General features: G+C 45.3%; 1 protein-coding gene across 1 annotated transcript; it reads right to left on the bottom strand.

Annotated features, from left to right (window-relative positions):
• Positions 1 to 9,814: 9,814 nt before the first annotated feature.
• Positions 9,815 to 11,126, bottom strand: LOC141060852 (olfactory receptor 9G19-like). Its single transcript, XM_073557227.1, has one exon. It carries the CDS (start codon positions 10,730 to 10,732, stop codon positions 9,815 to 9,817), a length of 918 nt encoding a protein of 305 aa, XP_073413328.1. The 5' UTR covers positions 10,733 to 11,126.
• Between the last annotated feature and the right edge of the window lie 6,686 nt (positions 11,127 to 17,812).

Genomic DNA, 17,812 nt, shown 5'->3' with positions numbered 1-17,812 from the left:
ACAAATGTACCAAGAGGTAAAGGGAATGCTGTCACAGATGTTGAAGGGAGTGATACATGAGAGCTAGAGTCCTTGGGCTGCCCCCATAGTCCTGGTGCGGATGAAGGACGGGTCCTTACTAGTGTTGAGCATTCCGATACTGCAATATCGGGTATCGGCCGAAATTCGTGGCATCGGAGTTCCGATACTGTGTTCCGATATTTTTAGAATATCGAATACCGGAATCGGAAGTTCCCATAATGCAATGACCCGGTTTGATTTTATTCAGCCAATGAGGAATCCTAAGAAGTGTGGGCACATCCTGTTATGCATGTTAGGCATGTTAACTAATGGCATGGCTGTGATTGGCTGCTGAAGTGATGTCATGATGCACTAAAAAAGCCGCCGCCGCCATTTTGGGTTCACTCTGCTGTGAATTTACTTGGGGACAGGACGCTGCTGTTCTGACTCTGAGGGACAGTTTGAGCTAGCGATTTGCTTTATTGTGCTTTACCCAGGCTACTTTAGCAACCGCTGTGTGAGAAGCTTTCTTTTGCCTTGCACCGCTGTTCACGGCTGTCTGCGAGGTCTCTGTGTGTGAGTGCAGCTCACGCTGTAGTGTGTTCTGCAACCACCTCCGGTTGTAGTCCGCTCAGCGTGCGTCACCGTCTCATATATTGTCCTTTTTTATATTAGTGCTGCTCATTTTTCCAGATTTCTCCTATTAGTGTGGTTCCATATGTAACCAGCTAGAATATTTGCAAACACTATATAGGAGTAGATAGAGGAGCCTTTCTGCTGGCTTGTGCCCTGCAGCCCCAGGCAGATTAGTATTAGCCTATTTTTTGGAGCCTCATCTATTGCATTGTAGGTTACCTTCCTGCATTGTAATAGCTACAAAAAGTTTGTGATACTATCGGTTTTACATCTTTGGGCACATCCAGTGTCTTTTTGTGAAAAGAAAAAGTTAATAAAGTTCACTAAACACTCCACTTTACAGTTGTGTAGGCCACATTAGCTCATATTAAAGTCTAGTCCACACTTTATAAAATTAGTGTTTCTAATACCTGTTAGCAGCTGTTCAGGAATAAGCCCACTAAGCCCTTAGTCCTTTTCTGCCTATCTTTATCAGTCTACCAAGATGAAGAAGGCAGGGAGTAAGGCACGTGGTCATGGGTGTGGAGTTTCTGCAGGGAGAGGATGTGGGGATTCTGTGCCTGCTGCGGGCACCAGTGACTCAGCATCCCCCAGTTTTACCAAGGAACAGTCCTTTATGCGCAGCTTTTTAGGAGCTCGCCGTACCCCACTGCTCTGAGACGAACAAATTGAAGCTGTTGTCGGATGGATGGCAGCTAACACATCGACTTCAATGACTTCAACATCCTCTCAGGTCCAGAGCACTGAAGAGCACCCATCTGTCTCTTCCCCACCTGCCAAATTGCCCAGGCAGTCAGGGAGCCCTGGACAGGAGCCATCTCTACTTCTGTTCTCTGAATCTGTTGGCTTGGAAAGAGGGGGCCAGCCAAGCAGCATTTGAGAATTTGAAGAAGAGGTAGTATGCAGTGATGTGCAGCAGCTTTGTATCTCTGAATCTGAAGAGGCGGGTGGGCCAGTGACTATGGTCAGCACACCACAGTACGCAGTATGCAATTGATTGATTGATTGATTGATCTGATGATGAGACTCAGGTGCCACTTTCTGGTGCGTACTGCATACTGTGCAGCCTCATCAATTGGATTAGTCTCCACTGCCAGACCACTCTGACCAATATGCATCTCTCCTGATGAACCCGCAGTAGGGGGAAACGCGTTGAGAGTGTGAGGACTATATCAGAGGAATGATGTTATCATGGACCTTATGGATATCATTATGAAGGAGTACATATTCACAGATAAGTACTGTTTTGTTTTGGGTTTTTTTTCCCCATGAATGGGCTTATTGTTGTCAGTATCTGGTGATTTAAACTAGGGGTACAATATATATCTGATATCTGGAGTGGCTGTAGCACCCCTACTAATTTACACTGAGACTTGAAAATCTGGTACATTCAGTGGTGTCTTTGTTTGCTTTCATGATTTCTGACAATTTGTTATCAGATAAGCCGTTCCTGTTTACCTACCATTGATTCATCATTGTGTCTAATAGGCAGTTTTTTATCTGGGTACTTGATGTGACAATTTTTATATATACTTCATATACATAACATAGTGGTTTTGGGAAAGGGCATAATTTGCTACAAATTTCTATGTAACTGGTTCTACTTTACTGTGTGTGAGTGTTATGCATCTATTCAGACTGTCTGGACTTTCTACCTTTCCTCACATGCATATATGATTGTATAAATCTACTTTACTGCATTCATGAAGATATTCTAAGCAAATGGATACAGGCCATCTGGCCCTCTGTTTCTAATCTGTCGTCTTATAGGATAATATAGGAGATTAGGGATAGCCATCGCACGAGCGGGGGCGACATTCTCGTATTTCTTAGGGTGCCAACCTCTACACCTAGGTAGGTGTTCAGATAGTCATTTTGTATAGGGCCAGGTCACTCTTTTCTTCACATCGGCTGAGTGAAATTGTCATCAGATGGTAGCACGTTTTATCAATTTTTATACATCTTCTTTATGTCCATTTCCCCCTTTTTTCCGTTTTTTGAGGTTTTTGGGCTATAATAGTATTGTGCAGTTTTTAACTGCTATGATTCAGGTTTGTCTGACCACATGATTGGATTGGCAGATTCAGCTGGTTAGATTTGGTTTGACGGCTATACCTTATCTCTTTCCAGCAATACAATAGCCCGTTTTTTACTAGGCTTTATAATAGCGGACATCTGTGCAATTTTATATTGTTACTTTTGTAGTTAATAAAAGTTATATTTTAATAGGGTTTTTTTCAGTTAGTTGGTTATAGGTAACCCTTGTTCACATTATACTTGTTAGTTGGTTCCAGGCAGTCAGAGAGCCCTGGACAGGAGCCATCTCTACTTCTGTTCTCTGAATCTGTTGGCTTGGAAAGAGGAGGCCAGCCAAGCAACATTCGAGAATTTGAAGAAGAGGTAGTATGCAGTGATGCGCAACAGCTTTGTCTCTCAGAATCTGAAGAGGCAGGTGGGCCAGTGCCTATTGTCAGCACACCTCAGTACGCATCTGATGATGAGACTCAGGTGCCACTTTCTGGTGCGTACTGTGCTGTCGAAACTACCCAGGAGAAGCAGTCGTTTGAAGAGGGTAGTGTAGATGATGAGGTCATTGACCCATCATGGCGTGAGGTACAGGAAGGTGGTGGTAGCAGCTCTGAGGAAGAGATTCCCCGAACGGCCAAAAAGGAGGGAGAGGGAGGGGGCAGACTCGATTGCCTGTAGCCTCCACTTCGGCACCCATTAGGAGCATGCCTCTTCCAAAACCCAAAACGGGTGCTCCCAAGACTTGCAGTGCCTGGTCCTTTTTTTGACACAGTTGCAGATGCCATTTGCTTTGTCAAATGCAAGCTGTGTAATCAGAAAGTGAAATGAGAGAAAAGTGTCAGCAACCTCAATACCACAAATATGTGGAAACATGTGCGGACCAAGCACGTGGTGGAGTTACAAAGACACACTGAAGACCTAGGCCAACCTACAGCGCCACCTACCACCTCTTCATCTCGTGTTGTAGCTTCTTCCTCCAGCTCACACACAGCTGGTTCGGCTTCCTCACAGGATCGCCATGGAAGAACCTCTGGCACTGTTGTACAGAGACACAGTGTCATTCTACCCACAGCACCACGTTCCCTGGCATCTTCACACTCCCAGGCCAGTCTACAGCCATCGGTAGCACAGACATGGGAGAAAAGGCGCCCATACTCGGCAAACTACCCCCGAGCACAGGCTCTGAATGCTGGCATTGCAAAACTACTGTCCCTTGAAAGGCTCTCATTCAGGCTGGTGGAGACTGACACCTTCCGTAACTTCATGGCATTGGCAGTCCCACAATACAACGTGCCCAGCCGCTTTTATTTCAGCAGGCAAGCCGTCCCTGCCCTGCAAAAGAATGTGGAGGGAAAAATTAAACATGCGCTACTAAACGCCATCAGTAGCAAGGTCCACCAGACCACCGATGCGTGGACCAGTAACCATGGACAGGGACGATATCTTTCCCTCACTGCCCATTGGGTAAATGTTGTGGAGCCGGGTACAGATCTTGAAAGTGGCGCTGTACGTGTTCTGCCAACTCCAAGGATTGCAGGAATCCAGTCTGTGCACATTGACTCCTCCTCATACTCCAGTTCCTCTCAATAGCGCTGCAGGAGCCATCACAGTCTACCTCCACATGGACCCGTGAACACTTACCTGTTATGACCGATATGAGCACAGCCGTGGCCAAACGTCAACAGGCCATATTGAAATTAATTTCTTTGGGGAATCAAAGCCACACAGTGCAGGAGCTCTGGAATGCCATCAAGCAGGAGAGCGACGGGTGGTTTGTGCCAGCGAATCTCCAGCCAGGCATCGTAGTGTGTGGCAATGGCCGAAATCTGGTGGCAGCTCTGGGCCTAGGCAACCTCACTCACATCCCATGTCTGGCACATGTGCTCAACTTGGTCGTGCAGTTTTTTGAGGGACTATCCGGATCTTGATGCACTGCTGCACAAGGTCCGCATAGAGTGCGCTCACTTGCGGCGTTCCAGCATGGCAAGATCGAGCACTGCAGCTCTGCAGCGCCGATTCTGCCTTCCGGAACATCGCATCATATGTGACCTACCCACCAGGTGGAATTCAACGTTACATATGTTGGAGAGGTTGTGTGAGCAGCACGCAGCAGTAATGGAGTACCAGCTGCATCAGGCGCAAACAAGTCGCACTGTGCGCCGTTCACACTTCACCACCACTGAGTGGGCCTCTATGAAGGACATCTGCCACGTTTTGCATGCTTTCGATGATTTCACGCGGATGGCGAGTGCAGATGATGCACTAGTCGGCATGACTATCCTCCCTATCTGCCTGCTTGAAAAAACACTGCAAGCAGTAAGGGAGGAGGTTGTGGAAGAGGTGGAGGATGAGGAGTCAAAAATGCCATCTGCTTCTGGACAGTCTGCGCAACGTGGTTCCTCACAAAGGCCAAGGCAGGGGACACTTTGTGAGGACGATGAGGAGGAGTCAATGGAGGAGGAAGACATCTGTCCAGAGAAGGGAGGTACACAATGCTCTAGTAGTCAGTATGTATAGCGAGGGTGGGGTGATACAGAGCAGGCAGAGATGACACCTCAAGCAGGGGACAGCGTTTCTTGGCCAGTTGGCAGTCTGCAGCACATGGTTGATTTCATGCTGCAGTGCCTGAGAAATGGCCGCCGCATCACCCACATTCTCAACACGGCTGATTATTGGGTGTACACCCTCCTAGATCCTCGCTACCGGGACAACTTACAAAACCTCATAACACCATTTATCCGGGAGCGTAAAATGCGGGAGTACCAAGACACACTGGTGCATTCCATCATGTTCTCCATTCCACCCGAGAGCAGTGCTGCTAGTGCTTTACAAAGCAGCTCAGTGCATCGAGGCAGTGGAGGAAGCTCTGCACAAAGAGGTAGCAGAAGTAGCGCCTTAGCACAAGGCAAGACCAGTATGGCCCAAATGTGGCAAAGTTTTGTGTCCCCGCCACAAATGTCTACACCATCACAGACGGCTCCAGTCAGCAGGAGGCAACGTTTCCGTCAGATGGTGACAGACTACATGTCTTGCCCTCTCAGTGTTCTCCCACACGGCTCTTCCCCCTTCAAATGGGTCTCTAAGCTGGATACATGGCCAGAGCTTAGCCAGTATGCATTGGAGCTGCTGGTTTGCCCTGCTGCTAGTGTATTATCAGAACACTTCTTTAGTGACGCAGGTGGTGTACTAACAGACCGTCGCATGCGACTATCCTCCGATAACATTGACCGGTTTACTTTTCTGAAAATGAACAAGGCCTGGATCTCGCAGGAATTTGCCAGTCCTCTTCCAGATTAAATAATTGGTTGGCAACAGTATCCAGGTCTCCTGTTGTGCTCATAGTTCTACCACCTAAACTGTAATCCCTGGGCTCCAACACCGCCAATTGCTGCTCAGAAGTGCCGTCTGCACAGTCAACACTTGCTCCTGTGTTATTGGGGTTCAGTAACGTCAGCTGATCCCCTGCTGTGTGTCCGGCAATTTCTCCTGCTCCGACCAAACTCACACTACTACAGATATTAAACTTGCTCCAATTAGGCCTCTGGCTACACTCTGTTTCTCCTGTAATCTCTGGGCTCCAACACCATCAGTTGCTGCTCAGAAGTGCCGTCTGCACAGTCAACACATGCTCCAGTGTTATTGGGGTTCAGTAACGTCAGCTGATCCCCTGCTGTGTGTCCGACAATTTCGCCTGCTCTGTCCACATTCACACTATTACAGATATTAAACTTGCTCCAATTAGGCCTCTGGCTACACTCTGTTTCCACTGTAATCCCTGGGCTCCAACACCGCCAGTTGCTGCTCAGAAGTGTCTTTGGCATGGGTACTCCCTCCTGCCCAGCCTGGTTCCAGCACGCCAGCTGTTTCCGGGTAGTGTCAACGTCACTTTGCCTCCAATACGTTGTCCTGTCGTGTTGCGGTCAGGTTAGCCGACTCTATGGTGCCTGCAGTTTAGGTGCTTCCTTTGTGGGCTGCAGGATCTGGCAATGAAGGCTGGTTCCGTAGTGCAAATAGGACAAGCTCCCCCTGTAGGACTGCGGGTTTCGGTAACTCCGGCCAGCTCGCGGCGTTGCAACTTTTTTTTTCATGTGTACCTTCTGCTGCCTATCTGAGTTCCAGTACCATTAGCTGGTTCTTTGGAAGTCAATCTTGAATATGTCCCCCTGGGTTCCAGTAACGTCAGCTGGTTCCAGGCAAAGCCTTTGGCTTAGGTGCCTCCTTCTCGGTATCTGAGTTCCACCAACGTCTGCTGGTCCTTGGTAGTGCTTTCAGGCACAGGTACCTCCTGCTTAGTAACTGGGTTCCAGTACCATCAGCTGGTCCTCGGTAGTTCCATTGGCTCTTGCACCTTCGGCTACCCATCCAGGTTCCAGTACCGTCAGCTGGTTCTCAGCAGTTCCTCAGCCTTCTTGTACCTTCTGCTACATTTCCAAGTTCAAGCTTTTTGAAATGGTTTTTGGTAATCACTCTGGACCTCCCTGATGACGACCCTAAAGACGACGACCCTGAAGACCACCCCGAAGAAGATGACGAAACGTCTTAAAAAAAAATTAATTCCTGCTATTCCATTTGATTGCCTTTAATGTCTCCTCCACCTCCCCCAATACATTCTACATTATTCTTAGTTGTTTTCCTTCATGTAGAATTAACCTACAAGGACAGTAAGGGTTTACTTTCATTCCGATATTTGTGACCCATTGACTTGCATTGGTTTCCAGTTTCGGAGTTGGCGATATCCGATATATTTGGGGTATCGGTCCGATCCAATCCGATCAGATATTTTCTGATATCGGAAGGTATCGCTCAACACTAGCCCTTACGCTTCTGTGTGGACTACCGCCGGCTCAATGCCTGTACAGTGCGGGAATTCGTATCCATTGCTGAGGATAGAGGAGTCCCTGTCGGCGATAGGGAATGCCAGATACTTTTCGACGCTAGATCTGGCCAGCGGTTATTGGCAGATATCAATGTCCAAACAAGACCGAGCCAAGACAGCTTTCATCCTTCCGATGGGATTGTATATTCGACCGCATGCCAATCGGTCTAGCCAATGCCCCGGGAACGTTTTAACGCCTCATGGAAAGATGTCTAGGGGACCTGAACTTTGAAGCTTCGCTGATTTACCTGGACGATATCATCATCTTTGCCCTCACCTTTGACGAACATCTACGGAGCCTGGAGCAGGTTCTGAGTCGGCTACAGAAGTATGGGCTGAAAGTGAAGCCTCAAAAGTTTCATGCCTTCTGTACTCAGATCAAGTATTTAGGACACACTGTCTCCACTGAAGGAGTGAGGCCTTTTCAGGAGAAAATTGCCGCGGTACAGGAGTGGCCGACCCCAAAGACCGTGAAGGATGTGCGCGCATTTCTGGGACTCACAAGATGCTTCCGATGCTTCGTAAAAGACTTTACACGCATCGCAAATCCTCTTCTTGAGTTGTTGAAAGGAGTGCCCTCCTGTGCAAAAAACATACAGTGGGGAGAGAGCCAGGAAGAAGCATTCCTGGCCCTGAAAAAAGCTTTGATGGAGGCCCCCGTGCTGGCTTACGCTGACTTCACGCAGCCATTCATCTTGCACATCGATGGGAGTCTGCAGGGGTTTGGAGCAGTGCTGTCGCAAATACAGGATGGGAAAGAGCGGTCATAGCGAACGCAAGTCGGTCCCTACATGACTCGGAGAAGAACCCAGATAACTACAGTTCATTCAAGCTGGAGTTGTTGGTGCTGGTATGGGCAATGACTGAGAGTATATTGCCGGCTTAGAAGTTCACATGCGTACGGGTAACAATCTCATCTAGAGAAAGCGAAGCTAGGGGCCCTAGAACAACGCTGTTCCTCCCGTAATAGCTGACACAGCTGCTCCTCCTGATTTGGGATGCTCCGAAAGTGCAACGGCCGGTGTACCACCCGCTCGCTATAACCGAGACCAGTTCGTCTGGCAACAAATTGTACAGGGATTGGAAGACTGTCAACGGGAACTACAGAATATCTCGCCCATGGAATGGCGAGCAAAAAGAGAGGGGGAATGTAAGGGGGTGAAGAGGAAGAAGAGCCAGAAGGGGGTTACCATTCCTTCTCTGTGTCCGGAACCACATAGCCGGGCAGCAGGGTTGCCGGGGGGAAGACTTGGACCGACTGCAACATGTGACTGTAAGGGGCAGTGGGGGAAGAGAAGGGGTGGTGGACCGGAAGCTGTGCAGGCAGAGGACGCGAAAGCAGAGCATGCCAGAGGCAGAGTAGCGCGCGTCATGTAATAAACAGGCTGTGATCCAGGTGAGAGAGAACTCCCCGTCAGAGGACTGGGGCTGAAGGACGAGATATAGAAAGCGCTGTCTGTGAGTATGTGCTCTTGATAGCCCCTGTTATCAGAGGAGGCTTACATAGCCGGGAGATGTGATTTTAGGTAATTGTCCTGTTGCAAAAGAAATTATGGCTCCGCTAAGTGCAAACCAGATGGTACCTCATTGCACAAGTTTATGGTAGCCATGCTGGGTAAGTGTCATGGATGTGGAATAAATCACCAACAATGTCACCAGTAAAGCATCCCCACATTGCTCATCTTTTTTGTGTGTCACCAAACTTGGCGATTGGCACCAAGAAACTCAACTTTTGACTCATCAGACCACAATACAAATTTCCACTCATCTAATGTCAAGTCTAGAGATGAGCAAACTGGTTCAGAAAGCGTCAATAATTTTAGCTTACCTGGTCTATAACCTCTAGCCTTTGCTACTGTTGTTTCTGCTAATGTATCACAATTTTTGAGCTCAGCTTGTACTTTGACCACCAGCTTGCTTTATGATTTTGTCCCTGACATAAACTCTTTTCTTTAATCCTGCTAGATGACCCTTCTTGCTGCCAGCTTGCTCCACCGGTCAGCAACCCGCTGACTCTGTGTCCCCAGTCCAAATTCCTAGTGATTAATTATTTTGAAACTGAAAATTACAAAATGTATTCAAAATCTGTGTTGGATTTATTGCTGTAGGTTGACAAAATGTAAGGAATATTTTACATGAATCTACATTGCATAGTGTATTTTATTTACCTTTCTTCTCTTTTAATAAAAAAAACATAAAATGAACATAAAAAATTAAAAATGACCACAGATGAATGAAATAATTTTAATAATTCATATAATTCAATTCATGCATTTACATTGTAAGGATTTTCCTACATGCCTCCTTAACGTCTTTGTTCCTGAAACTATAGACCACTGGGTTTAATAGAGGAATCATATAGACAAATAGGACTGTTAATATCTTCACTTGATTTAGTGAAATGGTTGACTTAGGACTAAAGTACAAAACAAACAACAAAGTATAGAAAAGGCTGACGATGCTGAGATGAGAGGCACAAGTAGAGAAGGCCTTGTATTTTCCCTTTTTGGTACGAATTTTGAGAATAGTAGTGATTATAAAGGCATAAGATATGAGTGTGAGAATAAAAGAGGTTGTGACGTATAGAAGACCGTGGATGAAAATTGCATTACGTATATAAGAATCATTGCCTATCGCCACTTTTTCCAATGCTTTGATGTCACAATAAAAATGATTGAGGGAATTAATGGATTTAAATCTTGCCATGGTGATGGAGCATGTAGGAGTAACTGACCCCAGTAGACCTCCAATCCAGGTCCCTGCAGCAGCAATTCTACACACTGTGCTTTTCATAATCATTGTGTAATGTAACGGCTTACAGATGGCCACATAGCGGTCATAAGACATCACGGTGAGTAAGAGATATTCAGTGTTCCAAAAAGCAGCAAAGAAGAAAAACTGAACTATACACTCCGAAAAGGAAGTTCTGCCATTGTTGGTGACAAATATGTGGATCAACTTTGGAGACGTCACCGATGTGTAGATAATGTCGAGGAAAGACAAGTTGCATAAGAAAAAGTACATTGGCGTCTTTAATGAAGAGCTGGAACATATAAGTAGAATAAGAGTCAAATTCCCAACTATTGTCAGTATATAGACCAGCAGAAAAAATAAAAAGAGAGGAAACCAAAGATTAGGGGAGTCTGAAAATCCAACGATGAAGAACTCCACTGTGTCATTCCGATGATGCATTATAATAATTATAAAAATATTGAAAACACTTACTAAATGTGGTGGAGGCAAAAATAGTGAAAAAAGGACAAATGTGTTTATAAAGATGCAGTGGTGAAGTTATTACCTGACAAAGTGATAAAACAATGAAATATATTAATTGTTTTCATGATGGTGATTCCGACTCTAAGTGTTAACCAACTAAAGATGATTTAACTATTGGGATTCCTTACAACTTGGTATGTGATCACCAATGGTAAAACATCATACATGGCAGATGTAAGATACCTAGCATTGATGTCTTACAGTGATGGAGTTTTGCAGTCTGAGCCTGCCTAGGTTCATTGTCTCTCTATGATATTGGCTCAAGTGTGTATACATAGCATAGGTCTCTTTGCAAAGTCCAAACCTAAGTCTATGGTGAAAAGGAAAAAGCAAGAAAAAAGAAGAAAGGAGGAGGAGGAGGAAGAAGACTACCCTAGCGAAATTTTGATGACAGACCATTAGCTGGCATCATGACTAATATAAAAAAAATGCAAATACGGTTTCCTATGGAAATAAAGCGGATGCCACATGACATCTGTTTTTTTTTTAACTCACCGATTGAGTTTAAGAGGTTAGTCTGATCCCATAAATGGAGCGGACAAATCCACGCCACGATTGTTACACATTGGCAATTTGTCCGTGTGTATAATGTTCGTCTGATCTACTACATTGGCTTGCATTGGTCAGGGTGCTCTCTTTATATTTTCTGTTTTGCAAAGAATGTTTACCACGCTTGTCTGAATGAGTCCTTCTATACAACTAAGGCTGGTTTCACATTAGCGCATTTTCAGCGCGCGCACGGCCGGGGGTAGCTCCGCCCCCGAGCCGGCTCTCTGCCCGGCGTGCCCGCCCCTTCCTTGTAGCGCCGCCTCCTAGCGCACAGCGGCGCCTGCGATCGGCGCACCCTATCTTTAGCATAGGGTGCGCAGATCGTGCGCAGGCCGTGCGCTAGTTGCGCTTTGACCTGCGCTGCGCACTTTTGACGGTGCGCCGTGCGCGCCAAAATCCTAAAAGTTTGATTTTGGCGCGCACGGCGCACCGTCAAAAGTGCGCAGCGCAGGTCAAAGCGCAACTAGCGCACGGCCTGCGCACGATCTGCGCACCCTATGCTAAAGATAGGGTGCGCCGATCGCAGGCGCCGCTGTGCGCTAGGAGGCGGCGCTACAAGGAAGGGGCGGGCACGCCGGGCAGAGAGCCGGCTCGGGGGCGGAGCTACCCCCGGCCGTGCGCGCGCTGAAAATGCGCTAATGTGAAACCAGCCTTACCGGAGGAATTATAGGTCCATACCACCTAAGACCTCATTCAGACGTAACAAAATGGACCAATTTACATTAGTGTCCTGGAAATGATTTTCGTCGGTCAGTTTGTCCGTTTTTGCACAGTCCATGAAAAACAAGACATGTGAACAACCCCATAGTCTATTATGGGTACGTGTTCAATCCCAGGAAAACACAGATACAAGACGTATGTCAATGAGGCTTTGGAGCTATCTGAGTTTGACCACATCCTAATCACAGAACCTATATCAGCTACCACTGCTGTAAGGAGATGACTGTATGTGACAGGTCTTGGGGACCGTTTTCCTAATATCCATCAATGCCATTTGCTTCCTATGTATGTGGCATTTAGATATGGCCTCCGGTATTGGAAATGTTTTGAAAGTAAAGCCCAAGAGTTACAACAAAGCAGGAGTCCACACCTCATACGACCAGATGTGAAATGTTGGAGCCACAAATGTTTGAAGATGCATAGAGGTGTAACATGAAATCATTAAAGGAATCACCAGGATTAGAAATAAAGGATCTGCTTGAAATAAATGGGGATGAACTGCAATCCCTCACTCAAGAGCTTTGCTGAAAATACAAAAAAAGGTCCAAGCATTTACTGCTTTTTCTTTTCATTCGCATGTGACATTTCAAACATATACGAGGTTAAGATCACCAAGACGTGCAGCTGAATAATATTGAAGATGAGGTGCAATGTGCCAGGGCTTATATGGGGCCGGCGTTATCCCCATAGGTCATTTTTTCCATTTCATTGGGATTTCCAATCTGTATCTTCAACAATTCCCAGTAGACACCAGTTATGTGTTTCATCTAATGATCTACTACAGCCTTCCAGTAAAATGATAATTCAAATTTACATGGTCACCACATTTTCAACAGACATTCTCTTTTTTACGAAAGAGTCAATCCTTTTTATTAAAGGGGTAGTCCTAAACTAACATTGACTTTAATCTTAAATGGAGCAAAAAGAAAAAAATTCCAGCTTTCAAAAATTCCAAATTTATTCTGACTAAAAAGCAAGATCCAGTCAGATAAAAATCACATAGTTGTGAGTAATAGGCAACGCGTTTTGAACAGTAACAGTAAAGCATTGAAAAAGAACAAGTTACTGTTTGAAACGCGTTGCCTGTTATTCATAACTATGTGATTTTTATCTGATTGGATCTTGCTTTTTATTCACAATAAATTTGGAATTTTTGGAAGCTGGAATTTTTTTCTTTTTGCTCCATTTGCTTTACGTGATGACTACATGGTATCTGTGCTTCCCCACAACACATGCCTAACAGGTGAGCTGTTTTTACTACTCCTGTTTAATCTTAAATGTCTGCCTATTTAATATAATAATCTAATCTCTTTTCTAATATATTTTAAATAAAAAGTCGGTTCCATTCACTCTGTTTTTTTTTTTAACCTACTTCCGGTTTAATGACACCTCATTAGAGAATATCCAGTGCATGCTGGGATAGTCAAATGAGACACCATTAGTGGGCAGAGGCTGTGGTCAATGCTACAGATTTTGTCCTCACCTGAAATGAAGTGTCATCAGAGACGTTTGGTTTCAAGAGCTGGGCTAGTCTCTGATGACACTCTGCATGCATCGGTTGTCATTTCTGATGTATGCTCAGTACAAACTCACTTGTCACTGTGCAATATCCTTTTCAATGCATAGTGACAGTTCATTCCATCAACGGCTCTGATGTGAAGTGATAGTCGGAAAGAGAGCGCACGGTCAGTGCTCATTGTAAGAAGAGAACACACTCAAAAACAAGGACTAGCCCCAACCCCAAAAGTGATATCTATTTTGAGGGCATGGCTGGTCCCAGCTTGCTGCATTATCTCATTATAATGCACACTGACAGTGCAATCTCTTTTCAACATGTCAGTTCTCATCAGAGCTGGCGAGAGAGAGTGCATTGTCACTGTACATTATAAGGATATTGGATAGTAACAAGATTATACTACGCACATGTCAGAATCAGTGTCGGACTGGAGCATCTTGGGCCAACCAGAGAAAATCATTCTTGGGGCCCGCTATGTAGCTACATAGAAATAAATACAAGACCACCAATTGTGTGGTAAAACACGCTAATATCAGGGTATAATATAAGGTAGTACAAGTCTTAATTATGTAGCAGGGGTTGGGGTAGCCCCCTCATAGAATATAAAGCAGCACCCTCATAGAATATATTGTAGCCTTCCTCATGGAATATAATGCAGCCCTCCTAATAAAATATAATGCAACCCCCCTCATAGGGTATAATGCAGCACCCCACAAAATATAATGCAACACCCTCATAATGTATAATGCAGCCCCCCATAGAATATAATGTAGCACCCTCATAGGGTATAATGAAGCCCCTCATAGAGTATAATGCAGCCCCTCATAAGGTATAGTGCAGCCCCCGATAGAATATACAGTAGCCCCCTCATAGGGCATAATGCAGCCCCCTCATATAGTATGATGTAGCCCCCCAGAATGTAATGTAGCCCCCTGAGACAATAATGCAGCCCCCCACAGAATATAATGTAGCCCCCTCATAAAGTATAATGCAGCCACCTCATATAGTATAATGTAGCCGCTCTCCACCCCATCATTGCCCATTCCACCACCTCCATCATTTCCTCCTCCCCACCACCATTGTTGTTTCTACCACTACCATCATTGTCCTTTTCACCACAACCATCATTGCTTTCTCCCCCACCACCTCATCATTGCCCATTCGACACCTCCATCATTGCCTCCCCCCACCACCATAATTGTCTTTCCACCACAACTATCATTGCCTTCTCCTCCACCACCCCATCATTGCCTCCTACCCCACCACCACCATTGCCTTCTCCCTCACCACCCCATCACTGCTCTCTCTCCATTACCCACATCATTGCCAATTTCCAATACACACACACACAGCACCACTCTCACACACACAGCACCACACACACATCACCGCACCACTTTCACACACACACTCACAAAGCACACATACACACACAGACACACACAGCACCACTCACCTCCTCACAGCTGCGGCCTGCAGCACCTCCTGGCAGCATGTTCCTCATTGGGAGTTTTCTCTCTGAAACGGCGTGCTGAATGATGGCGCCATCCAGCTGCGCTGTGTCAGACAGGAAGCGCCGTGAAGGAAGCAGGATGGCATTGGCTCACAACAGCTCCACGCTAGCCGCCTTGCAGTGATCCTCCTTCAGGGTCCCGATGCAGCCACAACAGCTTTACATGTGAACAGTGTTAGCCTCAGCCTGTGGCTAACACTGCCTGCTATTAAAGTGAAATGGTATTCACTCCTCTCCACACCCATGAGGGCATGGGGAAGCGTGAATATTTATTTCTCTGTAGCAGTGGGGACAGGATCCTGTCTCCAGCTGCTGCTCCACTGGCACCGGGCGGGCCCCCCTGACTCAGGGGCCCGTAGCAGCTGGGTGTATAGTTATTAGCAACATGCCACTGGCTGGGGCCCCTGGAGCAGTGGGGGCCCTAGGCATTTACTGGCCAGTATACCAGCAGGTATCAGTGCCTGGGCCCACCAGAGAATCCTACAGTTCTCCGGTAGGCCTGTATGACCCTGATCGGAATTGACAACTGATGCATGCTCAGTAGAGCAGAGACTAGCCCAGACCCTGAAATGAACATCATTGATGACACTCTGTATCAGAGTGGGGACAGAGTCTGTGATAGTGACTGCCCCCTGATGACATCCCATTCTATTTCAACACGCACTGGGAATCATTCAATGGAGCATTGTCCAAACATAAGTAAAAAACAAAACAAAACAAAGCAGTTAAATAGAGTATTGAGGGAACAGTATGGACTTCTAAAATAAAGTGTATTAGAAAACAAATTAGGTTGTTACAATAAACAGGCATTTAGAACTAAAATTAGTTAGTTAGAGATTTATTAAGACTGTACTTCGTACACCAGTCTTAATGAAGAACTTAATGGAATAATTAATTCTGTGCATTTCATAATGAATTTGTTGCATTTTATCAGTTTTGTGCACCTTGCCATGAATGCCATTCCAATTAGGGATTGGACTAATATTTCTTGCATTAGATACGCCGCCACTGTTTATGAATTTGTTGGTTAGGTGTTGTCCTGCTCTGCCCTACTCCTGATCCTCTCCAGCTTTACCCATTTTTGCAGAGCTGTCCCAAACTGGTTTGAAAATTCAAAATGTCAAAAAATATTGTGCAACTTTACGTTGATATTGAACAGTAAGATACAGGAACTGCAGGGAGATGATAGGTGATGGACCTTCGCTGGCAAACCCCCCTAACCAGTGTCACTGTCTGATGTTTTCCTGTGTATGAAGCAGCTCAAGCAGTGCAGGAGTTGGAGGAGGAAAGAAATGGAGAAAGAAAAGGGGAAGAAAGGAGCAGAGGAATGTAAACGCCTGAGACAGATTTATAGACAGGGACAGTAGGACTGTAGGATTTCAAATGTCAAGATAGACAAAGGAGAGAAGTGAAGCTAATGTTTAGTTCTGCACAAATACAATTATGCAGTGGCAGGCAGAGTGGCCCACAACAGGTGAGACAACAGGTTGTCAGTCCGGATCTGGTTGTATTTGACTAATTTTAAGACTTTCTATGCATGTTTTATTATTATGTTCTGATATGTAAAACCATAAAGTCTAAAGGCTGAAAAAACACAAAGGAACACAAGGAGTAAAGAAACGTGTGAAGAGAAACAGAATATGTGTGAAAACTTGGAAAACTTACCACCCTTTTACCCTGATGACAGCTTTACACCCCCTTGCCAACTCTTCAGCAGCTTCCTCAGGTTGTCACCTGGATTGGCTTCCAACAGTCATGAAGGAATTCCCAGAAGTGATGAGCACCTGTTGGCTGCTTTTGCCTTCAATCTGTACCCAGCTCATCCCAAACCATCTGAACTGGGTTGAGTTTGGACAATTGTGAATGCCATGTCATCTGACGGAGCCTCCATCCCTCTCCTTCTTGATCACACAGTCCTTACATAGCTGGGAGATGTGATTTTGGGTAATTGTCTTGTTGAAAAAGAAATGTTGGCTACACTAAGTGCAAGCCAGATGGTACGTCACTGCACAAGTTTATGGTAGCCATGCTGGGTAAGTGAGTCATGAATCTGGAATAAATCACCAGCAATGTCACCAGTAAAGCATCCCCACACAGATCACCTCTTTAGTGTGTCACCAAGACTTGGCGATTGGCACCAAAAATCTCAACTTTTGACTCATTAGACCACAATACAGATTTCCACACATCTAATGTCAAGTCTAGAGATGAGCGAACTGGTTCGGAAAATGTCAGTAATTTTAGCTTACCTGGTCTATAACCCCTAGTCTTTACTACTGTTGTTTCTCGTATTGTATCCCAATTTTTGAGCTCAGCTTGTACTTTGACCACCAGCTTGCTTTATGATTTTGTCCCTGACATAAACTCTTTTCTTTAATCCTCCTAGATGACCCTTCTTGCTGCCAGCTTGCTCCACCGGTGATCAACCAGCTGACTCTGGGTCCCCAGTCCAATTTCCTAGTGACTAATTATTTTGAAACTGAAAATTAGAAAATTTATTCAAAATCTGTGGTGGATTTATTTCTGTAGTTTAACAAAATGTAAGGAATATTTTACATAAATCTACGTTGCATATTTTAAAATAAGTTTTATATTTACCTTTCTTCTCTTTTAATAAAAAAAATAAAATGAACATAAAAAAATAAAAATGACCACAGATGAAATAATTTTATTAATTCATATAATTCAATTCATGCAT

The sequence above is a fragment of the Dendrobates tinctorius genome, unplaced genomic scaffold (assembly GCF_039654945.1).
Source record: "Dendrobates tinctorius isolate UK_male_01 unplaced genomic scaffold, ASM3965494v1 ptg000245l, whole genome shotgun sequence".
In the NCBI taxonomy this organism is placed as follows: domain Eukaryota; kingdom Metazoa; phylum Chordata; class Amphibia; order Anura; family Dendrobatidae; genus Dendrobates; species Dendrobates tinctorius.
This window is presented reverse-complemented; position numbering and strand designations above follow the sequence as displayed.